Source organism: Chinchilla lanigera, unplaced genomic scaffold, assembly GCF_000276665.1.
Source record: "Chinchilla lanigera isolate Chin_1 unplaced genomic scaffold, ChiLan1.0 scaffold00014, whole genome shotgun sequence".
NCBI lineage: Eukaryota > Metazoa > Chordata > Mammalia > Rodentia > Chinchillidae > Chinchilla > Chinchilla lanigera.
The window spans coordinates 11,366,889-11,394,485 of NW_004955415.1; the positions used below are offsets into that span (position 1 = coordinate 11,366,889).

At 47.3% G+C, this 27,597-nt stretch overlaps 1 protein-coding gene across 1 annotated transcript in view; it reads right to left on the minus strand.

Moving 5' to 3' along the window:
* The window catches only part of LOC102027173, a 175,582-nt gene that overhangs the window by 53,182 nt on the left and 94,803 nt on the right, over positions 1-27,597 (minus strand). Inside the window, exons 4-8 of the mRNA XM_013512123.1 lie at positions 25,508-25,565; positions 24,409-24,459; positions 19,683-19,837; positions 17,703-17,762; positions 16,040-16,168 (exon numbers count right to left, since the gene is read on the minus strand). Of these exons, the coding sequence (XP_013367577.1) occupies positions 16,040-16,168; positions 17,703-17,762; positions 19,683-19,837; positions 24,409-24,459; positions 25,508-25,565 (453 nt within the window). The remainder of the gene's footprint in view (positions 1-16,039; positions 16,169-17,702; positions 17,763-19,682; positions 19,838-24,408; positions 24,460-25,507; positions 25,566-27,597) is intronic.

Consider the following 27,597-nt stretch of genomic DNA (forward strand, 5'->3'; position numbering starts at 1 on the left):
GATACTTGCAGACTTTTCCCAGTAACTTTTACATTGTGGGTCATGCAGCCACTGCTATAAGTCCTTTATGCCTACAGCACAAAAGCAGCCACAGGAGTGATATGTTCCAATAAAACTTTATTTCCTAATGCAGGTACCTGGACTGGGAGTCATGGTTTGCCATCCCCCAGCTTGGGCTAAAGGATCTTCCTGCCTCGCCCTAACGATGGTGGAAAGCAAGACTGAAAGGGGTCAAACTAATTCCAAGAAACATAAGTACACACCCCAGAATAGCAAAGTCCAAACGTAATTAGACAGATGCAAAACAAACCCACTATTCTATATGGAATTCACAATATTCAGATCCAAAGTTACCAGGAATGCAAAGAAAATATACCCTATAACGTGATGGAGAACCTTTTAGAGCTTTCAATAATACAAACAGCGTGCTGTGGCATGCGTGCCATAGGTTCGCCACCACTGCCCCACAATAAGGAGAAAAATCAGTCAAAGGGTACAGACCCAGAAATGTCACAGATGATAGAACGAATGTACACAAATATTAAAACGGTATTGTAACTATGTATGGTGCATAAAATTAAGGAAGGTGTGAGCATGTGAAGGAGAAACATGGAAGATAGGAAAGCCTTGTAAATCAAATTTAAACAGAAAATAAACTGGGTGGGATAAAGAGCGAATTAGATACTGCAGAAAAAAGAGTAATGAGTTCAAAGACACAGCAATAAGCCAGGCACAAGGGGCTGGGGATATAGCTCCATGCCATAAGCTCCTGCCTGGCAAGTGGAAGGTTCTGAGTTCAATTCGGGTACAAATAAAAAAGCGAGGCATGGGGGCACATGCCTGTAATCCCAGCACTCTGGAGGCTGAGGCAGGAGCATTGTTGCAAGTTCGAGACCAGGTTGGGCTACAAAGTGAGCTCAAAGCCAGCCTGAACTGCATAGCGAGTCCCTGTCTCAAAAAGGCAAAAAAAAAAAAGACACAGCAATAGATGCCACATAAGATAAAATATTGACAGAAAAAAAAAAATTGAAAAAAATGAGCAGAGCATCAGACAGCTACAGTACAGTACTAAGCACAATAATATACATCTGAAAAAGACGAAAGGAGTAGAGGGTAGAAAATATATCTGAAGAAACAATGGCCAAAAGTTTTCCAAATCTGAGGAAAACTAAAAGTCCAGAGATGCAACATGTTTAAGAAATCTCAAACATAAGGAAGACCATCCCAAGGCATATGATAATTACACTGCTCACAGTAACTAGTGATAAATAGAAAACTTTTAAAGTAGCTGGAGAAAAAGGACGAAGAAGAATAAAAGTTGACAACAGACTTCTTGTCACAACCAATGCATTTCAGAGAACAGTTAAATCTTTAAAGAACTGAGAAGAAAAAAACTGTTCACCTAGAGTTCTTTCTTACCGAAGAAAAATATTTTCCAAAAGCAAAGGTAGATAAAGACATTTTCAAATATAGGGTCCATCACAAACAGACCATCCCTATTAGAAGTATTAAGGAGCCCTTCAGGCAGAAGGCTACTGATAATAACAAGTGAAATTTCAACCCAGAAAAGGATGAGAGCTGGGGATATAGCTCCGTGGTATAAGTGCTTGCCTGGCAAGCCTGAGGTCATGAGTTCGATTCCTGGTACCCCCCCAAAATAATAATACAACCTAGAAAAGGAATAAAGAGCACCAGAAATTTTTTTTAAAGTAAGTAAATATACTCTCTCCTTAATTAAAAAAACAAAACAAAACAAAAAAAACCTCCTTAAATGAGAAGTGACTGTTCAAAGGAAAAACTGTAACAATGTTTGAAATGGTTTAACAGCGCACGTAGAAATAAAAAGAATGGCAAAAATAGTACAAAGGTCAGGAAATGGGAAGGGGTAGAACTATAGTGCAGAAAGGTAGGTAAATGATAGGCTTTTCTTCAAGAAAGTCTGTGACAAATTAAAGATTTATACTGTGAACCCTGAAGGACTCTAAAAGAATTAAGAGTTTGGCTAATTAAACAAATAAAGAAGATTAAGCATAATCATATTTACTACAAATAGCCAGAGGATCTTTCTGAGGTGATAGAAATATTCTAAAACTGAATTACTGTGATGCTTGTGTAATTATGTAAATATACTAAAATTCACCAAGTGATATACTTACAGTAGGTGATCTTGTGGTATGTAAATTATACCCCTAATAATGTTGCTAAAATAATGAAATTGTGAAAAAAAACCCTCCAAACTAGTACAGGAAAAAAAAGAACTGTAAACACAAATGGAATAAATAAAAAATAAATAACAAGATGATAACTTTAATCACATTTTAAAAAGGAGAGAGGTATAAACAATTCTGGTTTTTAAAAATTAAAGGATTATACTACCTGATTTCTGGAACTCATAAAGCAACAGAATGGGCATAAAAATAGACCTACAGATGAGTGGCACAGAATGAACTTCAGAAACAGAATTCAGGGGCTGGGGATTTAGCTCAGCGGCAAAAAGCACTTGCCTGGCAAGCACAAGGTCGTGAGTTCAGTTCCCGGTACCGGAGAAAAACCAAAAAAAAAAACAAAAAACAAAAAAAAACAAAAAAAAAAAGAAACAGAATTCAGACGTACGTATGGTCATTTGATTTTCAACTAACTTGCCAAGGCAATTCAATAGGGAAAGGACCATCTTGTGAACAACAGTGCCGAGGCACTGGACCAGCCATAGGCGCAGACAGACAAAACAGCTGACTTCACACCACAAACAAGTTTAACTCAAAATTAATCGAAGATTTACATGGAAGAGCTAAAAATATACTGTACTTAGGAAAACACAGGACACAATCTTTAGGGAAATATTCTTTTACAAAGCATATGAAGCATAGAAATGATGTTATACTTCATCAAGATTAAACATTTTTGCTTTCAGAGGGCACCATCAAAAAATAAAAAACCAAGCTACGTGCAAGGGGATAACATGTACAACGTTATCTCTGAGAAAAGATATGTATACACAATATGCACAATGGGATAGTAATTCAGCCTGAAAAAAAAGAGAACCCAACATCTGCCACAACACAGATGCTGTATAACAAGAGGTCCTTATGTTTTTGTATTTTGTTTTTGGTTTTTTTCCGGTACTGGGAATCAAACTCAAGACCTTGCACTTGCCAGGCAGGTGCTGTGCCGCTGAGCTAAATTCCCAGCCCCAAGGTCCTTATGTTAACGGAAGGAAAGGAGACCCAGAGAGACAAATACCATATGGTCTCATTTATATGCAAATCTAAGAGCAACAACAACAACAACAAAGTCAAGTAGACATAGAGAAAAAAGTGGTGATAGGGAAGATATGGCTTGCAGGAATATAGATGAATGAGTCCAATGTACAACGTGAAAACTGCAGCTAACAAATTATACTATATTTGGGGTTCCTGCTAAATGAGATTTTAGCTGCTCTTACCTTTAAAACAAACAAAAGATAACTATATGATCTGATGAACATAACTTTGCTACACTCTAGTAACCATTTACTACCTAAATGAATCTTATAGCATCATGTCGTATTCCTTAAACATGCACAATAATATTTATTTTTTAAAAAGATGTCTACAGGACAAAATCTTACAACTGAATTATATAAGGAACCTGTTAAAAATAAAGTAGATAGAAGACATTTCATCAAAGAGCAGATACTGATGGCAAAGCACAATGAGATACCACTACATATTCCCTTGAAGAACTTAAACGAGTGGGGTGTGGCGGTGCATGCCTATAATCCCAGCACTCAGGAGGCTGAGGCAGGAGGATCGTTGTGCATTTGAGGCCTGGCTGGGCTACAAAGTGAGCTCAAGGCTAGCCTGGACTGATAGCAAAACCCTGTCTTTAAAAAAAAAAAAAAGACTAATGTTATTAAGTGCTGGCATGGACAAGGGATAACTGGAACTCTCAGACATTGCTGATGAAGATGCAAAATGGCTCAGGGACTGTACAAAACAGATTGGTAGTCTTTTTAAATAAAGTTGAATGTACACATATGGCCCAGAAATCTCATTCCAAGGTGTTTACCCAAGAGAAATAAACATTGTGGCTTCTATTTTATAGTATACCGACTATACTTATACATTAGCACATATATAATTTAGAAAAGAATATTCAAACATTGAGGTACACAATTCTCAGTGACAGGGATGAACCACTTAAGATGTACGGAGACGGCAGAGTTGCTCGTGATCGGCCTGGGAGGGCAGCTTCAGTGGCATGAGATTGTACCAGGAGTGAAGAAGGGCAAGACAAGCAAAGGTCTCTTTCCCCATGTTTGGTGGAAAGAATGTCAGAGCTACAGGGATGCTGGAGAGCTGGGGGAAGGTGATCGATCATCTTCAAGGCCAATTATTGCATACAGGTTTAAAGGAAAGAGTCCGAAAAAACAAGCTGATAATATAGCCAACAGAGAGGAAATACACTGCTTTGGTTTGGTTTGGTTTGTCGGTACTGGGAACTGAAGAGGAGGTACTCAAAGTTTATAGGAGGCGATGCTTCTGAGGTCTCAGTGAGGAAATGAGAGGATGCCCGAGAGAGGCAGCTGGGAGTGGATGGTACCCCTTTTTGAAGATAGGTAAGACAGGGCATTCCTTGGAATAACCAGCCTGAGAAATAATATTCAGAAGGGCTCGATTCCCACGTATTTGTGAAAAAAATAGCTGCATTTCCACCCTGCGGGCATTTCTGTGGCACAGTACCTTCTGCACAGCCGCATTTCCAGTCTCACTCTCCAATGGGAGGCAGAAGGTAGGGGTCTGACCTCAGCACTAAGGAACTGTGTCTCTGTGTCCTACGCCTGAGACTCTGGCATAGGCCCAACCAGGGGAAGGCGACAAAGACTTAAGTGCAAGTTCAGAAACTACTTTCTCTATCTCTGGGCTCCTTTGTAACTCATCCACCGCCCACAGGGCCTTGGACCAAGATGCCCACTTTGCCTCAAAAGCTAAGTTTGGCCCTGCTGGTCAGTGCTAAGCTGGGTGTGGTGGCCCCCCGTGGGTGCGACCACCAGGAAGTAAAGGAAGTGGGACTGGTGAATCAAGTAGAGGCCTGACTCACCCAGGACCATGGGAAGGGGCACTGCGGGGCTGGTGGGGCCATCTCAGCAGCACCAGGACCCTAAGGGGCATCATTAGTGGTTACAAATTCTTGCCCGGCACTTCTCACAGGATGGCCTCGGGGCCTGCCCACATGCCACTTAGGCAGTTATGTTCTCCTTACTCTCCTGCAGATTCAATGAAGGAGCGGTGGATTTCCTGAGCGTGGCCCCAAGCAATGCAGTGGCTGAGCCTTAAAGAGGAACTTCTTCCCAACCTCCTTCAACCCTCTTCCCTTACTCCTGGGGGAGGGGTGGACAGGACACTAGGAAGACAGAGGCAGGGATCTGGCGGCCTCCTCCTGCTTATCAACTGCAGTGCACTTTGTTAGGGAGAAACACAGACCGTCCTCGATGGCTGGTATGGCTATGGTGCGGAGGTTGCTACTGTTTCTCTCTAGCAACTCCACTTCTTTTGCTATGCAGAAATATTTCTCCTTTGCTCTTTAGTCAATGTGGTTCAGGTGGTGCCAACTCTACCTCAGGCCCAGGGGGCACACGAACTATCAGTTTATCAGAACATAGCTGTGGCTGCTTTAACATCAGATATGCAGCCCACACAAACTAGCGGGAGCCAGTTCTGAGAGTTCTGTGTGAAACTCTTAGGAAGAGAAACTCACTCATTTCTGCTCATGAGATAGCTCGTGAGACCGAGCAGCCAGGCATGGCGGCGCTCGCCTGTAATCCCAGCACTCAGAAGGTTGAGGCGAGAGGATCACTGCAAGTTCGAGACCAGCCTGGGATACAAAGTGAGCTCAAGGCCAGCCTGAACTGCATAGTGAGAGCTTCTCTCAAAAAGATAAGAAAGAAAGAAAGAAAGAAAGAAAGAAAGAAAGAAAGAAAGAAAGAAAGAAAGATACTCGCACATGAACTCCACAACTTATAAATTCTATTAAGTGAGGTAACATAGTTTGAAGGTCTAACTCTGAAGCCAGACTGCCTTTGCTTGAACTCTGGCTCCAGACTTGCTAGCTGTGCAAAATTTTAAATTTTTGTGCCTCGGTTTCCTCATCTATAAAATGGAGCTGATAATAGTATCTATCTCACAGGTTGTTGTGAAGATTAGTGGGCTTATATATGTAAGGCACATAGAAGGCTGGCACAGTGGCACATGCCTGTAATTCCAGCTACTTGAGAAGCTAAGGCAGGAGGATTATTTAAGCCCTGCTTAGAAAACATAGAAAAACCCTGTCTCAATAAATGAGGGGAATTAGAATACAAGTTACCTGACAAGTGCTCAATAAATTTAGTATGATTATCACCATCATCATTTCTAATTTAAAGACAAGAAAACGAGTGCTGGGCATGTAGCTCAGTGGTAGAACAACTGCCTAGCACGCATGAGGTTCTAGGTTCAATCCCCAGCACCATAAATAAATAAAGGAAACTGAGCCACAGAAATATCAAGAGACTTCTGTGTGATTGTACACCTGGTAAGGGGTGGATTGGGGAATTGAACCAGGGACATTTCTGGCTCCAGAGACTTTGTTCTTGACCATCAGAAAATACTTCTTTTGCCTTGGCAACCCTAAAGGAGAGTCTGTCGGAAAACAGAAAGCTATGACACAGTAATGCAGAGCTTAGGGATGGGGAGAATAAGGCAGAGTCCTAAGGAATTGTGTGAACTCCTTGAGCCAGTCATGGCAAAAGTCAAATCTATCCTTGAAGTTTTCAACAGTCTCATTAATAAAATTCTTCCACCCCAATCCAGTTTAAATGAGGGTATCTGTCTCTTGTAGCTAAAATTCCTTGCAGACTTGATCAGTACAGCAATTCAAATCTTAGTCCCCCAGATGTCCTTACATTCTGGGCTTGACTTGTCAAAGGAGAATACCTTGGAAGAATCCACTCTAGGGTTCCTAAAACAAAGCTGTTCATTTCTTTGGCCACTCACTCACTTCATTCGAGCACCTGCTGTGTATCAGAATACTCCAGGTGGGCCTAAGGCACTGCTGCAAGGAAACACAAGGAATATCCTTACTGTCAGACCAGCCAAGGCCAACCGCAGCCCCATGCGGAATCTCGGGTCTCCTACCTGTCAGAACAGAAGTCTCTGGGATCTTAAACTTACACCAGATCTTTCCCAAGCTCTGCACATTCACTGCTACAGCCGGGGCTCTAGCTTGTCTTTAAATGGAAGAGGTAATGGGGAATTTCTGTATGGACTAAATTATTCATCCCCATCGAACCACAGAAGCAGCATCAATCTCGATCTCTAGACACAGTCTGCCCAGATCAAAATATGGATTGAGGTCCAAACAGGAAATGCAGACACAAAATGAGTGACTTAGAGGGCCAGGGTAAAACCCTCCACCAACCAAGGTGGTTCATTTTTCCTCTTTTTTTTTTGCATCAGATACAGTTATGGAGAATTCTCAAGGGCTGAGAATACTTTTGATTTTTACATCACCAACGTCATAGAAAATATACAATGAAAACCCCAATGATTCCTCGGAGAGTTCATTGCTCTCATTTTCTTTGATTCCCTTGCCTCCTCTCCACATCCTTTGAACTCCTAAAAAGACACTTTGAAGGCATGTCATAAAGCAGTTTTTCATTCATGCTCCTCTCTTTGATGATCTTGCTATTTGTCTGAACTGCAGCGTCCACAGGATGTCGGGCAGGGAGAGCTGAAAGCCAATACTGCCGAGCAAGGGCCAAAGGAGGAAGAGCCTGAGCTGCGTTTGTCAATGAGGAGGAAGGCGGGCGGCGGAAGGGGTGCGCCCACAGGGACCGGGCAGAATTCCTGGTCTCTCTTGCATGTCGCATCCCTCAAAACAGCAACTCTTGACAGCGACCGATGGTCCACATCCCAGTCCACAGCCCGGGGAATAGTTTGCTCAGATGCTTCCCTCCCGCTCTGACCTCACACATGAGCGCTCTCTGCTCACCCTCAGACTCCAGCCTCAACCCCGCTCCCACTCGATGAGAGGCGTTACTGGTTTGATGGCTCCAACCTCCCACTTTGTCCCTGGTGAAAGGTTCATCCTCTTCAGTGCTGAGGTGAGCCCCCCGTGAGTGGAGAAGACACAGAAACGGTGCTGCAGAGGAAGGAGGAGCTGCAGATACGAACCTCTTTTGCCTACTGAATACATGGCTGAAACTAAGACTTCTTACCGATGGCTCCCAAGAACCCTAAGTTACTAGGAAAGGTCCAGTGGCCTCAAAGCAGCAGCGCTGGCTCCCCGGCCTGGGCTTAGGGAGCTTCGGCAGCAAGGCAGATCCTAGCCTTCCCTGAACCTGAGCCCTGCAGATCTGAGGGCAGCAGATGGCTCCATCCGTGGACCTGGTCCTGCTAAGGAAGGGGTCGTGAGGGCCAGGGATCAGGAGGAACCCATCACTCCAGAGGGTTTGGTGTCAGTGGAAAAGCAGACTCGTTTGCTCACACATATTTAGTGAAAGACTACTCCTAGGGAGCGTAACCATGTGCAAAATAGACAAGTTCTTTGCCCTGCGCTAAGAGTTTATAGAGAGGTCAGATGTAGTACTGTTGACTCGTGCATGTATAATCATAAATTGAGACGTGTGTCTTGAAGAAGTAGTGGGTGTGACTGTAACACAGGTACACAATTGGCCACGGGGTCAAACTACCTGGAGATCCAGGAAGGCCCATCCAAAGGGGCATGCGTAAGCTGAGATCTGAAGAGGAGAGGAAGCTAAGTAGGCAGAGAGCAGGGAAGAGTATCTGACAAAAAAGGAACAGCATGTAAAACGGTCTGGCTGAGAAGACGACACACTGGAAGGGTCAGCAGTAGAAGAAAGGGACTGGGTAGCAACTTCAGCCCCTACAACTTGCCAGATGGGCTGTTAGGCAAGGGGACACAGCAGGGAACAGTCCTCCTGGAGTCCACACCCCAGATGCTAACCTAGTCAGCACCAGATGCCAGCAGAGGTGCCAATGGTTCACGTTGCACGGCTGCAATAAGGGAAGGGAGAGGGCCACCTCTCCACACACGCAAAGGGCCCACAGCAGGGGCTTCCGGAGAGGAGTAATGCCTGTTCCTCATCAGCTGGGAAGGACGCCAGCCCAGGCTGTCATGGGACCACATCAGGGGACTGAACAACCAAGGCAGGAAAGGGGAAGATCCACAGTCCACGCTGGGAATTCTGGCTCCCACAGCCAGGGCTCTGGGTGACCAGCAGCTTCTTCATGGACTGGCCAGAGCTCTCAACAGCACTCTCGCACCCAGCACACTGACTGAGAGAGTGGGGCACCTATTCTATAACCCTGGAAAAGCCGAGCTACATCCCCAGCATTTTTTTTTTTAAGACAGGATCTCATCAGACATAAAAGGTTAACTAGCACATGATTTTTCTTATATGAGAAGCCCAATTTATACATAATTTAAAGGCAAAATAAAAGACAATAGGCAACAGGAAGGTGGACCTTTTGCGGATAGGAAGGGGATTCAGAGGTGGGGGAAAGAGGAGAAAGGATTAACATGGGAATGTACTCATTATATATCACAAACATGTACTAATAGAGAAAAAGGAAAAAGTATCAAAATAAATAAAATATAAAGTTTTACTAATTTGCCTGGGCTGGCCTCATACTTTGAAATCCTTCCATCTCAGTTTTTGAGTAGCTGGAATTATAGGAGTAGAATACCTATAAAAACCACCAAGAGCACAGGATTTTTGAGTCAATCAATACTGACTTCTGATTCCAGCTCTGCACTCACCAGCCTAGAGCTCAGCCTCTGTGACTGTGGTGTCTTGGCGTGTCTACACAATCATCACCAGGACCCTGCTCCACGGTAGAGGTCAGGGCTAAAAGTCAGGGTGTGTGACGTGCTGGGTGTCCTGCGCGGCACAGGACAGCTACCATGGTGATCAGGACCGCGATATCACCCAGCCCCTGGAAGGAGGGGTACACAGTAACATAACTTTCATAAATCACAGCATTACGAGTCAGGCAATTCGGCGCCCTTCGCTGCACCACGCCCCCGTATTCATACATTGCCAGGGAAACCAAGGCACGGCCTCTAGCCTGGTATAACCCTAGCACTTCAAAGTCAGGAATGCTCATTTCTGAGAACAGTGAGGCAACCACAGGAAGCAACCACTGCAGAAGGGAACAACTGGCTGAATGAGTCCCACAGGAATGACTCGGAAATATCTTCCATTCAGAAAGACTTTGTGAATTTTCCATTGCAAATATTTAATATCGAATTGGGTTCTCTCTTCCGCCCCTGTCAGTGGAATGCTCAGAAATAATTTTAATATTAGCCTAAGCCAAGCGAAATTAAGAAAATAAATCTGCAACATTTCCTTCCCCTTTTCCCTGCTTCTGCCTGCCACGACATATCCCAAAGCCAAAATTCCATGATTTGAAATCTTCAGCGGCTCAGGAGCACAGCAGCAAAGCAATGGCTTTGAAAACAGATGACCTGGCTCGCACGTTGGCTCCATACTTTGTAAATGGCATGACTTTAGGCTTATCCGATGCTCTTTATTTATTGATTCACTGATTTTTGTCTTTTTGAGACTGGTCTCGCTATGCAGTTCTGGCGGATCCTGAGCTCACTTTGTAGCCCAGGCTGGCCTCAAACTCACAACGATCCTCCTGCCTCAGTCTCCCAAGTGCTGGGATTACAGGTGTGTCCACCACACCTGGCTCTCCTGCAGTGCTCTTTAACCCTCAGTTTCTTGTTCCATAAGATGGGAGGAGATGAGGGCTTACTTCACTGAGTTCCTGGCAGGATGTCATGAAATAACGCACTGAGCACACGGGGAACCTTGCACAGGTGAGGGCTCAATGCTACTATTTCCGCTACCTGTCCTGGTTCCACCCCTGGGTCACTCAGAGAGGATTTGGGTCCATCTGGACCAGTCCTCTGAGCAGGCACCAGCGCCCCAAGGAAAACATATCCTGGGCTAAAGCAGGATGTGAAGGCTTGACATCCTCCTTGGAGAGTCAAGGCAGAAGGATAGATCTGTGTGAAATTAAAGAGCATCTACCAGAAACACAGTCAAACCACACAGATACGGACAGAACTGTCTTCCTTGGTTCTCAGGGTTTCCAATGCCCCAGTCAGAATGAGCAGCACCGTCAGGTCCTGGGCATCTACAGTGTATTCAAGGACCTCACCATGTTTTTCTTCTCTTCTCTCACCCCTTCTTTCTCCCCACAACAGACACTGCCCAAGTCCCTGGCCCCATGGAGCTTCCAGTCTTAGACAGTAAACTACTATGTCACAAATTCATCAAAATTCGATGAAGGGAAGAAAGTGTGTGACGAGATGGAGTGGCTCATATGGGGCGGTCAGGGAAGGCTGCCCAAGGCAGTGAGGTTCGACCCAAGGCTGGCTGCATCATCTCACGTAGCAGACTCTCTTGCTTATTCTTCACTTTTTTTTTTTTTTTTTTTTTTTGGGTCTTTTGAGACAGGGTCTGGCTACGCAGTTCAGGCTGATCTTGAGCTCACTTTGTAGCCCAGGCAGGCCTTGAACTCACAACAGGTCCTCCTGCCTCATCCTCCCGAGTGCTGGGATTATAGGCGTGTGCCACCACACCCGGCTCACATTCTTGACTTTCAAGGCAAAACTCAGACCCCCTAAAGAACTACTCAAACTACGCAAAGGAAGAAGATGAAACTCTTTAATCAGTTTCTTCTCTTTCCTTACCACTAACCCGTGTAAAAGTTAGCACAGGACTGGCCAGTGCAGGGATCCAATGACCTCCCACGGAGGTCCCTAAAGCATCACCAGAAACACAGGGCTCTGGTTTTTGGTGGAACCAAAACCACTAAGTGACAAGAAGCAACCGCAATGGCAATAATTGTTTTGTGAGCATGTACTCTGCACCAGGCAGGGGCAACACGCTTCCCACACAGCCCCACGGCAGTGGGCGTGCGGAGATGATCATTCTCACCATCTACAGTGCACTCACAGGGAATCCCAAGCTCAAAGAGTTTCAGTGGCTCAGCACGACACAGCTCACATCAGGGAGACTGGGGACTCTAAGACTAGGTGCTCTACGCACATGCTCTGAACATGTGTAAACAGATGTGACACTGCCTTTCCAGGACTTCGGGCTAATAAGAAAGACCAATGGCAAGTTTATCATACATCATTCATCACCACTGTATCAGAGGAACTGGAGGGGTGATGAGAGCAGAGAAGGACGGCAGAGAGGCGCATCTGAGGCAGACAGCCAGCTGATGAACCAGGGTTAGCCAGGTGAAGACGGGACATCAGTGTGCCAGGGATCACTGGTAAGATGAGGGAGGCAGGCTTAGCAGGAGATGAGGCCCCGTCAGGGGAGAAAGCAGAGAAAGGGACGGCAGCCGGGCCGGAGAACCACAACCAACAGGCTCAAGAGATCCCAATGCCATGGTATGCGGAGGTGCAGCTCAGGAAGAGGGTCTGCAGACCCTGTCAGCTGGCCTCAGAAGAAGCAGGGCGGGTGGTATAGAAACAGTGGACACAGTCCACCAGGAAAAATAAAACCAAAGAGAGGAATTCAAGAGAGACCGCAGGAGGACGCGGAAGGACCTCACTAACGCCGAAGGGTCAAGGGAGACAGCGGAGGCCTCGCCGGAGAAGAAGCACTGGGAGGCCTTGGGGGCCGGGGCAGCATCAGCGTGAGCTCGTTACAGGTGACACTGGGGGTGACAGCTCCTGGGGCCTGTGCAGGGCACCTCGACTGCCCAGAGACCAGTGCTATTCTGCCCATTTCATGCTCAGTGAGGTAGAGTCAGCGGCCGCCCCTACGCTTGTACACAGAGGGCTGGGGCCCAGACCTAGCCCTCTCCTGCAGCAGTTCTTGGGGCTTCAATCCTTCCCTCATTCATACCATTGCCTTACGGGCTGCTACCTAAAAATGGAAGGCTTGCAGATGACACATCAGTGACTGCCACGGAACGATCCTCGGGTGCAGCAAGTCCACAAACAAATCTTGTCCAACACACAAACTGTTCTGAAATGTGAATTTGTCAACAACTGAAATCAGAAGCTTGTTTGTAATTTTTATTTTGCGTTTTGATGTTTCCTTTGGTGCTGGGGATAAAACTAAAAAGCAGAACACCTGGCTTCTCTCTACCAAGCGGAGCACAGTCGGGGGTGGCGGCACCCCCCCAGAGGCCCAGCTCCTCGGGCAGTTGAGGCAGGAAGCCCGTTTGAGTGAGGGCTTCTGGGCTGACAACAGACAGGGGATTATCTGGTGCCACGGCCTGTGTCATGTGGCTGTAACAGCTTCGAGTTGAGGAGCAGCAGCCCTCTTTGATGCGCACAAGATTTAGCTCACCATAGTCCCTGCCCGCAAAACATGGAACCACCAAAATAGAAACTAAGATGAGTAACCACCCAGGAAGTCTGTTCCTCAAAGCCAGACCTCCTTTTGGCCTTGGGGACAATAAGAATTGGGGGGCACTAGGGTTAACTAGAGTCTAGCTTTCAACCAACAGAGAACCCTGCCTTCCTGGCCTCTAAGCATTGGTCTCTCGCCTCTGACTGACTGCGGCTACTTCACTCTTACGGGAAGGGCTAATGGCTACTCAGTTGGATTCCTCTTTGGGACCACCCAAGGACAGCGTCTTCCTCTACAGCCCTATTCCTGAATAAGCCGCACACTGCACACAGATTCTAAGTTGTAATTCCCAAAGCTTGCCAGCAGGACATCCAGGGACTTGAGGACATACAAACGTATTCGCCTACCACCCCTCGCAAACAAACACAAGCCAAGTGGGACAGGGCTCATCGGAGACTGGCGCAGGTCTTCCGTGAAATGGGACACTCTTTCAGAGTCCTAACAAGAAGCTGAGAAGAAAACTGATCACAGAACCTCTCTCCCTCGCTGAGGTTTGGCACAGAGGAGAAAAATGAAACACGCCCCTTGTCTCTTTCCAGAAAATCCCAATATGGAGAATGGGAGCCAAGATAACAAGGGAGGGGGGAAGCTGGTCGCTAGAGGGAAGAGGGAGGCTCCTAGCAGCCTGCTGAAGGTAAATGGGGGGCTCTGACTTCAGATATCCCAAAAGCAAAAGCCCAGTCACTCCGCACACTAGCGCTCAGCATCCCAGCTCTCTCCCCTCCATCTTCCTGGGGACTCTGAGGTCCACCAAGGAGGGGATTGCAGCAGGCCAGCTCCTGCTAGCTGGAAGGCAACTCTTGCTTCCCAGACTTTAGGGCAGCTTCCCCCCAGGTACACACTTCCTAGGCTTCCATCCGTAACTAGTTCTCCAGAGAGCCTGACTGCAGAAAGCTAGGCACAGGGCACCCGGGGGTGAGGTGATGAATGACCACAGACAGGCTCCTGCCCGTCGCAGTGTATAGGCAAGGAGGGGAGACAAACAGCAATAAACAGTCACACTTATACAGGTGCACATAACCAAATGGACCCAGGCACTCAGAAGGACAGAGAGTCCTGTGCATGGGTGTAACACAGTTGGGGGCAGGGAAGGCTCCCGAGGGCGGCGGGCAGCTAGCTGTGCAGCAGAAAAAGCCGCAGCAGAGGGAGCAACAGGTGCCAAGATGCTGAAGAGGCGAGGAGGAGCAAGGCACAGACCGAGGGGATGGACCAGCCGGGCACGCCGTGAGCTGCTGTGTCCCCACAGCCCCCTGCAGGTGCATGCACTCTTTAGAGACCTCCCCCGGCAGCCCGGCAGGAAGGGCTCAGGAAGCACAGGGCAAACGAGTGCACAAGGAAAGCACACCTCACTGAGGACACACGTGCAGAAGGATTAAATGTACCAAGGCCAGCCCACAGCTGGAGCCGCCGGGTAAAGGAAACTACAGCAACAACGACCCTGGGGTTGGCCCTATGCCAGCCGTGACCCTCTCCTCTCTCTCCTCTGGTTGTGAAACAGCGCTGGGTGCCAGGATCCTAGTGGCCCTCACATCCCCTGGCAGCGGAGCCGGGTAGGAGTGGCCACACCCCTCACGGCACAGGGCATGCTGGGGACAGGTGGCCGCTCCCTGGGCCTGCTGACCCATTTCCTCTTATTCCTGGGTTAGTTCCATTGTGGGATTTGGGGGATCCAAAGGTAGGAGCGGCCCGAGGAAAGAGCCGGTGGGAGGCAGCTGCCCCAGGGGCCAGCACACCGCCAACTTACACTGCCTGGGAGCAATGGGACCCCTAAGTTAGTTCTAGGGTGTGATGATATCAGTGACAGAGAGTTCAAACCGCAGATAAGGTAAGAAAATACTGGCTGGGCGGAGGGGACCCAGGATTCAATCCCCAACACATCTGGGGATTCAATCCCCAAAATAAAAATGACCGGGCGTGGTGGCACAGGCCTGTAATCCCAGCACTCTGGGAAACCAAGGCAGGAGGATCCCAAGTTGGGGATCCTGTCTTTAGGGAAACCCTGTCTAAAAATAAAAAAAATTAAAAATAAAAAAGGGCTAGTGATACAGCTCCACGAGAAGGCCCTGGATACTGGAGATTGAAACAGTACTTAAAATCTCTAGTACTTAAGGAAAAAAAGGAGAACAAAAGATGTCGCCCCAAGCCCCATTAGAAGTTACTCAGGTAGCCAGGCATGGTGTTACACACCTATAATCCCAGTATTCAGGAGGCTGAGGCAGGTGGATCACAATGAGTTCAAGGCCAGCCTAGGGTACACAGTAAGTTCAAGGTCAGTGTGAAAAACATAGCAAGACCCTGACTCGAAAGAAAGAAAGAAAGAGAGCAAGAAAGAAAGAAAGAAAGAGAAAGAAAGAAACAAACAAAAGAAAGAAAGTTAGTTACTCAGCTATAACTTCAACCACAAGTGTAAATTAGGACTTTTAATCACCTTTTATAAAACTTCTAAATTCTGGCCAACACCACCTTGAATTTTTATCACTCTGAGGTTGTGGAGGAGAGGTCACTCCAACCTGGCAATCACCCTTGGGTGTTCCAAACAGCAGTCGGGCACTTTTCAAGTAGAGGGTTCATCCTTACTCCTCCCATCACTCAGCACTGAGGAGAAAGCCGCACCTCCGTGGTCCGGGCAGTGCCGGTGGCCACCTCAGGCCCCTCCTCCCCACGGCTGCACTCACGGCTGGGGCTCCACTCCTCTGGCGGCTGAACTCTGCTTCCTCGGCCACCGCCATCAGCCCCGCCTCCCTGTGGACACTTAGGTCTCAACTTCAGTGTCACAGACTGCAAGACCGCCCTTAGCGCCCATCAAAAGTAACACTGTCTCAGCTCTTGTCCTGTTTTATTGCCTTTGTTTTTGTCGTGCTGGGTACTGAACCTGGGGCCTCTGCACTGAGCTACATCCGTAGCCCTTTTTCTTTTTTAATTTTGAGACGCGGTCTGGCTAAATTGCTGTTACCCTAGGCTGGGCTCAAACTTGGGATCCTCCTGCCTCAGCCTCTGGAGTACACCGCCAGAGCCTGCTTATTTTTTAATGTTTCAGAGCAGATGCATGTCCATCCAGGAACTGTCTTCTGTCCTGTCCCAGTGATTTTCACTTTTCTATACTTCACTTATCTACCCTCAGGCCCTCCCACACTGAGCACCACAAGGAAAAAGACAAGCTGATCTGAAGTGTCTTTGTCAGCAGCAGGGGCACCGGCACACAAGCAGCCTTCGGCTGCTACTAGCTGCTGACAAACAACGCAGGTAATCCACAAAATGACAGTCCTGGGCCCCTCAAAAGCGTCGCCTCAGGACAGAAAAAGTAAAAACGGTTGGGGAATTATTCCTGATTAAAGCACACTAAAGAGACGTGACAATTACTGCAGTATGTAAGCTTGATAGGCCCGGATCACAAATAAAAACTACTACCATAGTCATGATGACAGCGTAAGGGAAAGCCTTCCGTAGACCACACACTGGAGAGAAGGACTGGGTCAATGTCGTCCTTCCGGAGCTCGATATTCCCCCTGCTGTGAGGCAGCAGAAGGCGAAGTGCGCAGGGCCAGTGCTTCAGGAGGGGAATGACAGGATGTCTGCAACTTATTCTACAGGGCTCAGGCCTGTCTACACACACCCACCTACAGCATGGTTCTATGCTTATAATATTCCTCTAAATTTCTAATTTTTCAAAGTAAAAAGCTACAGAATAAAAGCAAAGTAATAGATGGATAAATAAGTAAATGTCAGAGCATGCTGTCATTTTTGATTCATGTGATGGGAGTTTTGTTTTGTTTTGGAGACAGCATGTCACTATGTAGCTCAGGCTGGCTTTTAACGCACCTCATAGCCCAGGCTGGCCTTAAATTCACGGAGATCCTCCTGCCTCAGCCTCCCAATGCTGAGACTACAGTGTGCCCAACCTGAGATTTCTTCAAGTTCACACGAATAATCTCTGGCAAAGCTGAGATAGAAATATTCAAACCTCCAGATCCTCTGTTTTTGTTTTTTTGTTTGTTTGTTTGTTTTTCTCTGGTACCGGGAACCGAACTCACAACCTTGCGCTTGCCAGGCAGGCGCTTTGCCGCTGAGCTAAATCCCCAGCCCCCCTCCAGATCCTCTGAACTTTCCATTGCATGAAACCCCTCACTCAGACTCCTGACAGCCTCAAACAGGTAACTTTCGGGGCTCTAAAGCATACTACTGGTCGGATAGGCACCAGCTTTAAAATTCAAACCATGTTGGGTGATTCTAGTCCGGGACTGCTGCTTCCTGGCATCTTACAAGATTGAAGCCTTACCTCTGGGACAATCCGACCCCAGCCTTTGGTTCCCGCCGCACAGTGTGGGTGAGACTCCTCCTGGGAAGGCAGGGGGGAAGGGCAAATGAAGAGAAGACACGTTCTGCGCATTTGCCGGCCCTCCGCAGTGACGTCATCATCAGGGACCGCCAAACAACAACCAACCAGTAGAGAACTTCTGGGTTGTGGAAACAAGGCTAGCACTAAGTTTTACTTTTCTACTTTTAAGTTCTTGAGTTTAAACTTTCCTTTCTTTTTTTTTTTTTTTTCCTCCAACCAAGGGCCTTCGAAGCCTATACAACTGTGCATAGTCAAACTCCTATTCATCCTTCAAGGCCCACCAGACGCACATCCTCCACAAAGCCTCCCATGACTCCTCCAGGATAGTCAGCTTAGGCGCCCTCTACCTGGGCTTCCAAAACCCCTGCACTTTTTCTGCTAAAAATTAAACCTCATGACACTAATTGTTACTGCCCGCTTGCCTGCCCATCTTCAGTCTAGGATGCAGCCTCTACTAAGTCCATGTAGGGCAGGACCCACTCTGCCCATACAGGGTTCCGCAGCGCACTGAGCTACACACCACTGGGACAGCGGGGCTGCCCCATCCCACACGCACCAAGCCTTTTATCTTTTGCATGTGTTTTCTCCAGCCCAGGGGATTGAACCCACAACCTTGGGCTCGCTAGATAGGAGCTCTACCACTGAGCCACACCCCAACCCCCAAATCTTAGATGACTCCGCGAGGGCAGGCCCAGGCGAGTCCTCCTGAAGCAGCTTTAGTGCGACTCTTCCTCTGCCTGTTGTTTCAGGTGCCCTGCATCATGGCCCCTCTGGGACAGGAAGTGTCCTCTATCACCGTTTTCTCCCCTTGTTCTGATATCAAAGGTTTGACTTGGAGTTGCTCAGAGGAGATCTGGGGGCCCGGGTCCAGTTACCCATCACCTGCTAGAGGAGGGCCTGCCCCATGGCCAAGTGGGCAACGACACACCCTTTATTAAATAATAGCAGCAGGCTTCCTGCTGCGCACTCCATAGCGGGCTGCAGCTCGGGGATCGGCTTTAAAGTCTTGCCAGGGTGGGAGAAGCAGAATGAGCTTTACAGGCAGCAGGGCGGGCAGGGGATTTTGGGGACGTGAACTCTTCTGATTCCCTGACTTGACTGTAGAAAGGCTTTTCAGTTGTTCTAACCCTTCCCCAAAGGACTCCAAGCAGAACCTGCACCTCACCGGTACCCACGACTAATGCAACCCCGCACGTGAGAGGTAAAAAACAGTAATTCCCAGCTCCCTCCTTCCACCTGCCAGCAGGTTGGGGCCAAATATATAACCTCTTGTTGCCACAATTCCATGCTTCATGAGTAGAGGTCCACACCATAGTCCCCCTTTATCCATAGGACATAAAGTCCAAGATCCCCAGGGGCTCCTGAAACCATGGATAGTATAGTACCAATAAAGTTTAATGTACAAATTAGGCACAGTAAAAGATTAAGCTGGGTGTGGTGTGGTGTGGCATGGTGGCATACCCCTGCGATCCCAGCACTCGGGAGGCTGAGGCAGGAAGACTGCTATGAGTGCAAGGCCAGCCTGGGCTCCACAGTGAGTTCAAGACATGCCTGTACTGCAAAGTGTGAACCTGTCTCAAAAAAAAAAAAAAAAAAAAAAAGAGACTAATAGTGGTAACTAATAACAGAACAGAAAGACTATAATGATATACTATAGAAAGTGATTCAAAACTTAGGAATTGTTTTATTTCTGCAATTTTCTGTTTAAAATGTTTGAGGAGCGGGTAACCTTAAGTAACTGAATCTTGAAAGGAAAGGAAAACCACACGTAAGGGGGGTGTCTGCTGTACCATCTGATCCAGATACATTACACATCATGTACACGTTATAATAATCTCAGATACAAAGTGCTATGGCCCTGAAATAGGATTCAAAAAAGCCGCTCCCTTAAACAGAGGGAAGAACAGGAAGGAGAAGGACGCGTCCCATGGAGAGGGCGGCCAGGGGATGCAGACTTGGCTGCGAGAACACAGACACCTGCTGCGGGTTCATGAGGCACTCGGTGAAGGGTATAAAACTTGAGAGCAGGGGTGGATACCGCATCTTCTTCTTGTCTAACCTCTCACACTTGGGCCCTGGTTTCCAAAAGACAAATAACTGATATGGTGATGCTCTTCTCCCAGGGTGCAGCCAGCGTTAAGGAGACAGTTGAATTTTTTTTCTATCACTGCCTCTTTGCGTAGACGTACATCAGCAACCCAGCACAACTTAGCCTGAAATTCCATGCGTTTCTGTTTAAGCAGCCGTTTGCCAAGCTCACACCTGCCAAGGGACCTGCATATTCATGGAGCCCCAGCGGGGACTGCTCGGGACACCTGCCAGCTCCCCACCTGCAGGCTCCACCTCGTCCTTGGCATCTGGCCTCAAATGTCATCACCTCAGGTGGGCCTCACCTAGCCTGTCCAGCTCAGCACCCTGAGCTTTCCCTCCACGGGGGAGTGCCGCCAGGGCTCACATGTTACAGTCTTACAGCTTGGTTATCTGCCTGTCTCCGGAGACCAGAGACACCACGAGGGCATGGCCGTGTCTGTGGTGCTCACCCACTGCCCGGCAGTAAAGGACTCCACAAGTGCTTATGAGCGAAGAGATGGACGGATGTAATCAACCAAAGCTGGGAAGGAAAGAAAGGCTGAATCCCTGGGAGATACTATTCAAAAAAGTAGTTGTATTCTGCTGGGAAAATTTGACAGTAACCTTCAGGTTTAAAACTCCATGTTTTTACCGTTTACAGAAAGTGACACAGACAGGACGCTAACCAATTCATCTGTTCTCATGGTTTATGTGAACTTGAATTTTGCCTTCCCCGGGAGCAGTCTTTGGAGAGGACCCAGGAAGTGACCAGGCCTCAGAGGATAAGCTGATATAGCTTCTGGCAAGGCCTGACAGGCAAGTATCACCGCCGTTGTTTGCAATCTCTAACCCGACTCCCACAGGGCTGGCAAGGCCTGGAATCCCTATAGCCACTCCGGAATTCCCGCCCCTTGGAGGCAGGAGCCAGGGGTCTGCGCACACGCCGTCCACTGTCCAGGCTGCGGTCCCAGGGGCAGAGGGGAGGTCACGGCGCGGGAACCTGGGTGCAGCAGCTGGCCTTTGCGGGACTTCACGGGCACTCCTGAAGCTCTTCTTCTCTGCCGTAAGAAAATATTTATAAAGAGAAACCCAGGGAAGGCGAGAGGGAGAGATCATTAAACATTCAAGGAGAGCCACAGGGGAGGAAATGTCTCTGTGCTTACTCCCTGCGGGTCACTGAAGTGGACGAGAAATAATCCCACTTGAACAGTGCCAAGCAGGAAGGAAGGGCAAGAGCGGGGAGATAAAGGAGATCAGAGAGGAGATAAGAAAAAAAAAGCAAATGTCCTTCCAAGAGCAAAACTGTTCTGTCGGGAGACATCTTACTGCAAGTTGCTCTCCCTCTGAATTCCGAATTGCCTCGGATTTTTTTTTCCTTGTAGTAAGGAGGGCAAGGTCTTCTCTGCTCCTCTCTCCCTTTCTTTTTCCTGTGTGTGTGTGTGTGTGTGTGTGTCCCCCGCTCTCAGAAGCCTCCCATACTTTCTGGGTTCCAAGAGCATCCTGAGGATATTTACTAACAGGAAGCCAGGGGAGGAGGGAATTGCCATGGTCATTAGGTGACATCAGCCCGCTGACAAGCTGCCAACTCAGCCTATTGAACATGCAACTGAAAAGCCAAGCATTTCACTCAAACTAGGTCACCTCCAAGTGCTACGGATGCCAGCTGGGAGTTCACCACGGACCGAGAACCGGGGAGGCAAATGGTTAGCGGTTTCCCCTGGGGACAAGCTGAGGTCACACAAGGGGAAGATAAAAACTGGGAGGGGAACTTGTGAGAATGGATAAAGTAGGAGGGGGGGTGTGGAACCATGGGCAAGCGATGTCCAAAAGCAAGCCAGGGAGTTGTGGCTGCTGAGATGGGAGCCGGCCACAGGTGCACATCCTGTGCCACTTACGTGGCACTGGGTATTGTTTCCATGGCTTCACTCTGTCTGCTTGATGTGTATTCTCTTTACTGAGTTACAAATGCTCTGCAAAGAGTCAGTTCCTTAAAGGAAAGGTCTGTCTACTTTCCCATCACCAGTTTCACCAAATACGGTGCCAGATCCCAACGGACACTTCATAAAGCTGTGTGGTGTTGAAAGAAATACGGCAATCTGCTAAGTCTGTGGGTCCTGAAGTCAGTCCACTTCAGGTGGACACTTGGCTGCATTTCTTGTCAGCTCCATCCCCTGAATAACTTTCCTGACTTCTGCATGTTCAGGCTCCTTGTTTCTAAATAGGGACGACAGTACCAGCCACCTTCATGGTTCTTGTGAAGATGCAGTGAAGATACTTCCCAACAGTCCATGTATATAGGCCTGCTACAAAGTGAAAGCTCGATAGCTAAGGGCTTATTTCACTTATAAACAGGACTATAGTCTAGTAAGATCCTTCATAGGAATCCTGCACACATGGTCCAAAAATCAATACAAAGCATTCAGGTTGGTGGAATGTGGGGCATGGAAGTCCATGAAGTCCACGGAAGAAAGACTTGGGACCCTGGTAACTATGAAGTGGGTGTGGGGAGCTGCATCCTTAATAAAAGTGAGCCTTTGGGTTGTGCTTTGCTTGAAGGCACAGTCCCATTCTCCGACCCCAGTCCTATAAACACACTGCTACAGTTTGGATGTTCAGTACGTCCCAACAGTCCATACGTTACACACATGGTCCCCAGCACGGCACCACTGTGAGGTACTGTGGACTTTTAGGAAGAGGGGCCTAGTGGGACATCCATAAGGCATGGGAGGTCAGGCTCTTAACAGGAGGGGATTGGGACTGAGGGACTCAGCCTCCTCCTCATCCTTCCACTTACTGGCCGTGAGGTGACCATCCTACTCTCCCACACACTCCCCACCACTGTCATCTAGCACTGCCACCACAGGCCCAAAGTCATGGGTCCACCTGACCGTGGGCTGGAACCTCAAAAACCAAGAGTCAAAATAAGCCCTCCCCCTTTCCCAATTAACTATCTCAGAAATTTTATTGCAGGAACAGGACAGTGACTAACATAGAAACTAACAAATTCCCTTCAAAAATATTTTAATCTGCAACCTAAATAATCCAAACTGATAGTGCTTTCACATAAACTAGGTTTCCAGAGAAGTGTGAGGAACACAGCTCTCAAGGGCGAAGTCAATGCTTCTTCATCCTCTACAGCAAACAGATTCCCTCCAAAAATCTGTTGAAAGCTCTGGAACTCTCCCTAGCAAAGCAAACGTGCAAACCGAATGCTAAAAAACATTTTCAGGGGGTTGCTATCCCTCTACTACCCCTGCCTAAGCCCATCCACGGATTCTTTAGCAAACCTAAACCAAGGTCAGGAGCCTCAAGATAAAGGTCCACCATCTACTGAAAGAATGAACTCAGGTCAGTGGATAGCTGAGGCAAACATCAGCTCCATGAAATGAAGGTGCCTTCAGCTTCCCTGCCTAAGGAACCAAAGGGCTGCCTCACAAGGAAGGACCCAAGAGTTGGATGAATCTTTCCAGGGAAGCTATAAGATGTTTCAACCACACCACTGGACTAAGCGACCCAAGACTTTCTAGGACTTTGCAATTTCCAATGTGGTGAGAAGGGCTGAGAGTGTAGCTCAGTCTTCTGTGACAAAGCACTTGCCTAGCATGTGTGAGGCCCCAGCTTCCCTCCCCAGTATCAGGGCAGGAACGGAGGGCCTGGGACTCCATGGGCATCATTAGGAAGCTTGTTAGAAACTTACATTCTCAGGAAGTTCATGTGCACAACAGAGTTTAAGAAGCTCTGCTCTAAGATATCTACAAATCTCTGCAGGGAGAAAGAGAAATATCCTGGTCCCTCAGCAGCAGACTTCCACGTACACCTTGGAGAGAATTGCTCTTATATCCTTACATATGTCTATCTCAAGGTTATGAAAATGGAGGCCAAGCTCTAAATCTCCTCCCACCGCCCACCCAACTACATGAGTTATTTGTTCATCTTTTCAAACACTGCAGATGGAGAGCTAAGAGGAAGGATGGGATCATCCTTCCTGCTTTGTCCCTAAGATACATCCAGAACTTATAGAGAGAAAAAGTAATTAAAACATTTGTTTCCGCTGGGCATGGTGGCACATGCCTGTAATCCCAGCACTTTGGAGGCTGAGGCAGTAGGATCACCATGAGTTCGAGGCCAGCCTGGACTACATAAGCAATTGGAAGGCCAGCATGCACTACACAGCAAGACCTTGTCTCAAAAGTAAAAAACAGGGTCTGGGGATTTAGCTCTGTGGCACAGTGCCTGCCTGGCAAGCACAAGGTAGTGAGTTCGATTCTCGGTACCGGAAGAAAAAAACAAACAAAAAAAAGCAAACAACACTTTTATTTGATTTCCCTCCCACCCCCATGGTGGTGGCAGGGTTTGAACCCAGGACCTGGCACATGCAAACCAAGTACTCTACCAGTGAGCTCCAGCCCCAGCCCCTACAGTCACTTTCCTTAATAATAACAGGATAGATAAGCTTTTGTATTTTATAGATATTTTGTGTTTTATAGATATTTTTGTATTGAGATGGAGTCTCACTGGTCTTGAGCTCACGATCTTCCTGCGTCAGCCTCCTGAGAAGTTGGGATTACAGGCATACACCACCACCACTCTTGGCTACCCTCATCTTCCTCTCCATTTTGCAGTAAGTCTGAAATTCAGAGAGGGTCAGTGAGTTGCTCAGTGCCACGCAACCAGTCAGTGAGGGAGCTAGGTCTCGCTGCCAAGGTTCACGTTCTCAACCACTGAGCCCCAGGCCCATCTCCTTTAGAGGGAATCTCCTGCCCCTGTTCTTTTCAGTAAGGTGTAAAGATAACCCGAAGGCGGTCACGTTCCCACAGAGCTCATCCCGGTTATCTAGGAGTATGGCCCAGCTGCCGGCTGGGTAGCCTCAGACACAGGTGCATGGGGTCTCAGATCTCAGCCATCCATTAGACTCTGTTCATTACAAACGAAGACTTAGAGGTCATGCTTTCAAACCCCAGCCCTTTCCTCCCTATCTGCCCAGCATCAGTGCTCTCCGGTCCTGTATTGACTCGCTTTATCTCCTGGCTGCTGGCCCATCTCCGTTAGATCCCAGGCATCTGAGCAGAGCACACAGCTATCCAGTTCTGACTGAAGGGAACCGACTCGCCGTCCCTTCTCTGTAATTTTGGGCATAGTCTGAGAGGATTTAGAAGGTGTCATTGACTGGGAATTATAGTTCTTTGTTACAGAATGAATTTCCGGACTGTGTTGAAGAGAGACAACACATGAGAGGCTTCCCCTCACATTTACGCAAGCAGCTTTGTTCCCACCGAAGGGTCCCTCTAATTGCACATTCACTCTGGACTGCGCCACTCCTTAAGGAGGAACTTTATCAAAGAGAACTCAGACTTCCTAGCTGCCTAACACCTGCAGCCTTCACTTGGAAATTAATCTTGCCTGCATATTCTCTCTTCTACCCACCCTCATTAACTTTTTTGATTTCCTATAGCTCTTAAATGTGTTTGTGTGCCTTTGTCACCCATGCCCCACCTAGGTGCCTTAAGGCAGGAGCTACAGTCCATGAACTTTGTTTCCATCACAGCAGTCCAGCGCTACGCCCCACCCACCTTAGGCGCTGAAGAGCGCATGGCTGACGACTGCGCCTTACATTTCACCACACACATCTGCTGCCCCATCCAAAGTGAAGTCACTCTTCCAGACACAAAACTTACATGGAGAGAGAGAGTCCCGGGGAAACGCTAAGCACGCTGGATCCCAAAGCAGATGGTGCTGTGTAAAAAAAACATAACATTATAGTTTCTGGCTTATAAGTAGTAACACTAAAACTTGCTCCCTTGAGATTAGACTAAGCCACTAATCCCCTTGGTACAGATGGAAACACAAAAGCTTCTGAAAGTTCAGGGGCCCCAGCACACCTGGTCAGACAATAACCAGGCCAAAACCTCATTTCTCAGCTGCTCTTGTTATCATTTGCTCCGACTTCCAAACCACTTAAACAGAATGTCAGGGATTTGCAAATAAACTTGTTTGAGAAATGCGACAAAAGTGTATCACTGTCTCACCAAAAGAAAAAGAGAGAGGCATGCATGATACTGGCTAGAAAAATGGCATTTTCTCTAAATATATGGGAGGAAAAAGGTCATTAAATATTTTTCAATTTCCACTAGGTGTTGATTCACTTTTTAAAATTTTGTCAGATCTCACCAGGCGTGGTGGCGCACGCCTGTAATCCCAGCACTCAGGAGGCTGAGACAGGAGGATCATTGTGAGTTTGAGGTTAGCCTGGGCTACAAAGTAAGTTCAAGACCAGCCTGAATCAATCTTGCATGTCTCTATTTGTTTTCCTGAGAAACCACTTTGAAGATATCAATATGTAATACAACAACCATTGTTAATTTCCTACCACCTTGTCTGTAACTCTGTATTGCGTGTATTGTTCTTATGCTGTTTTGTAAATGGATGTGTTTGCTAATGTTTTCCTTCTTTTATTCTTAAAATAAATTTAAAAAAAAAAAAGACCAGCCTGAACTGCACATGTAGTGAGACTCTGTCTCAACAAGACCAAAAAAAAAAAAATTTGTCAGCTCTCCTCCTCTCTTCTGCCTTCAATATATAGCCCTGCCTGTCTATTTTTCATTCAACGTGTAGTTCTGCACCGCTGACTATGTTCTCTACAGCCAGCGACTACCCAGTGCAGAGATGGAAGCACACAGAAGCTGCTAGTTGGCTTCTTTATACCGATTCCCTCAGCCCACGATTTCTGCTGCTCGCATGACTAGCTTTACCCCTACAATCTCACAGGCCCTGGGAACCCCTAGACCGCAAGGGAGGGGAGGTACTACCAGCAATAAAAACATAGCCCTGACGTGGGGTGAAGTCCAGACACTACCTGTTACTCCCTCTGAGTCCTGGCCTGGTCCATACCTCACATCACACAAAAAGCGGGAACTATGAGTAAGTTACGACCCGGAGGAAAGAACTCAGTGAACGTCTTCACCATACAGAAATGACACGTTTGAGAAGACAGCCATGTTTAACCTGATTTACATATTATACAATACATACAAGCATCAAAACTACACACGGTACCCCATGAATGTGTACTTTCTTTTTCTTTTCAGCACTGGATCTACCACTGAGCCACACGCCCAGCCCAACATGTACAATTTTTGTTTTTATGTATCAATTAAAAAAATAAAATTTGAGAAAGAGAAGAGAAAAACAAGAAGAAAATACTCCTTATCTTAAAGGGAAAAGTACTTGGCTCTTCTCTAAATATTTCTAACCCTAATATTATCATACATCTTACTCCAAGGGATTGAAGACGAATGCATGTGTAGGTCCAGGATGGGCTGTAAATCAGTGGTAGAGAATTTTCCTAGAATTCTTGAGGCTTTGAGTTCGATTCCCAGCACTGCAATTTAAATAAAAATGTCTGTAAGTAGAAATAGGTATAAGTCAAGCTGATAAGGACTCGAGTCAGGAATGAGAGAGATTAGGAGGACCAAGGTGGGTCACAGAACACTGCCTACTGAGGGGACCGCCCTGACGAAGCACTAGCCAATCATGACCATTAGGGTACCATTAGCGGATGCAGCCCAACATCCTCGGTTCTGAGTTTTCAGAAGAACCAGCTCTCCATATTGTAATGTAAAACTTCTCAATTTTTAAATGTAGACCCAAAAATTTGGAAAGTCGGGAGGCTGAGGCAGAAGGATCGTTGTAAGTTTGAGGCCAGCCTGGGCTACAAAGTGAGCTCAAGGCCAGCCTGAACTGCATAGTGAGACCCTGTCTCAAAAAG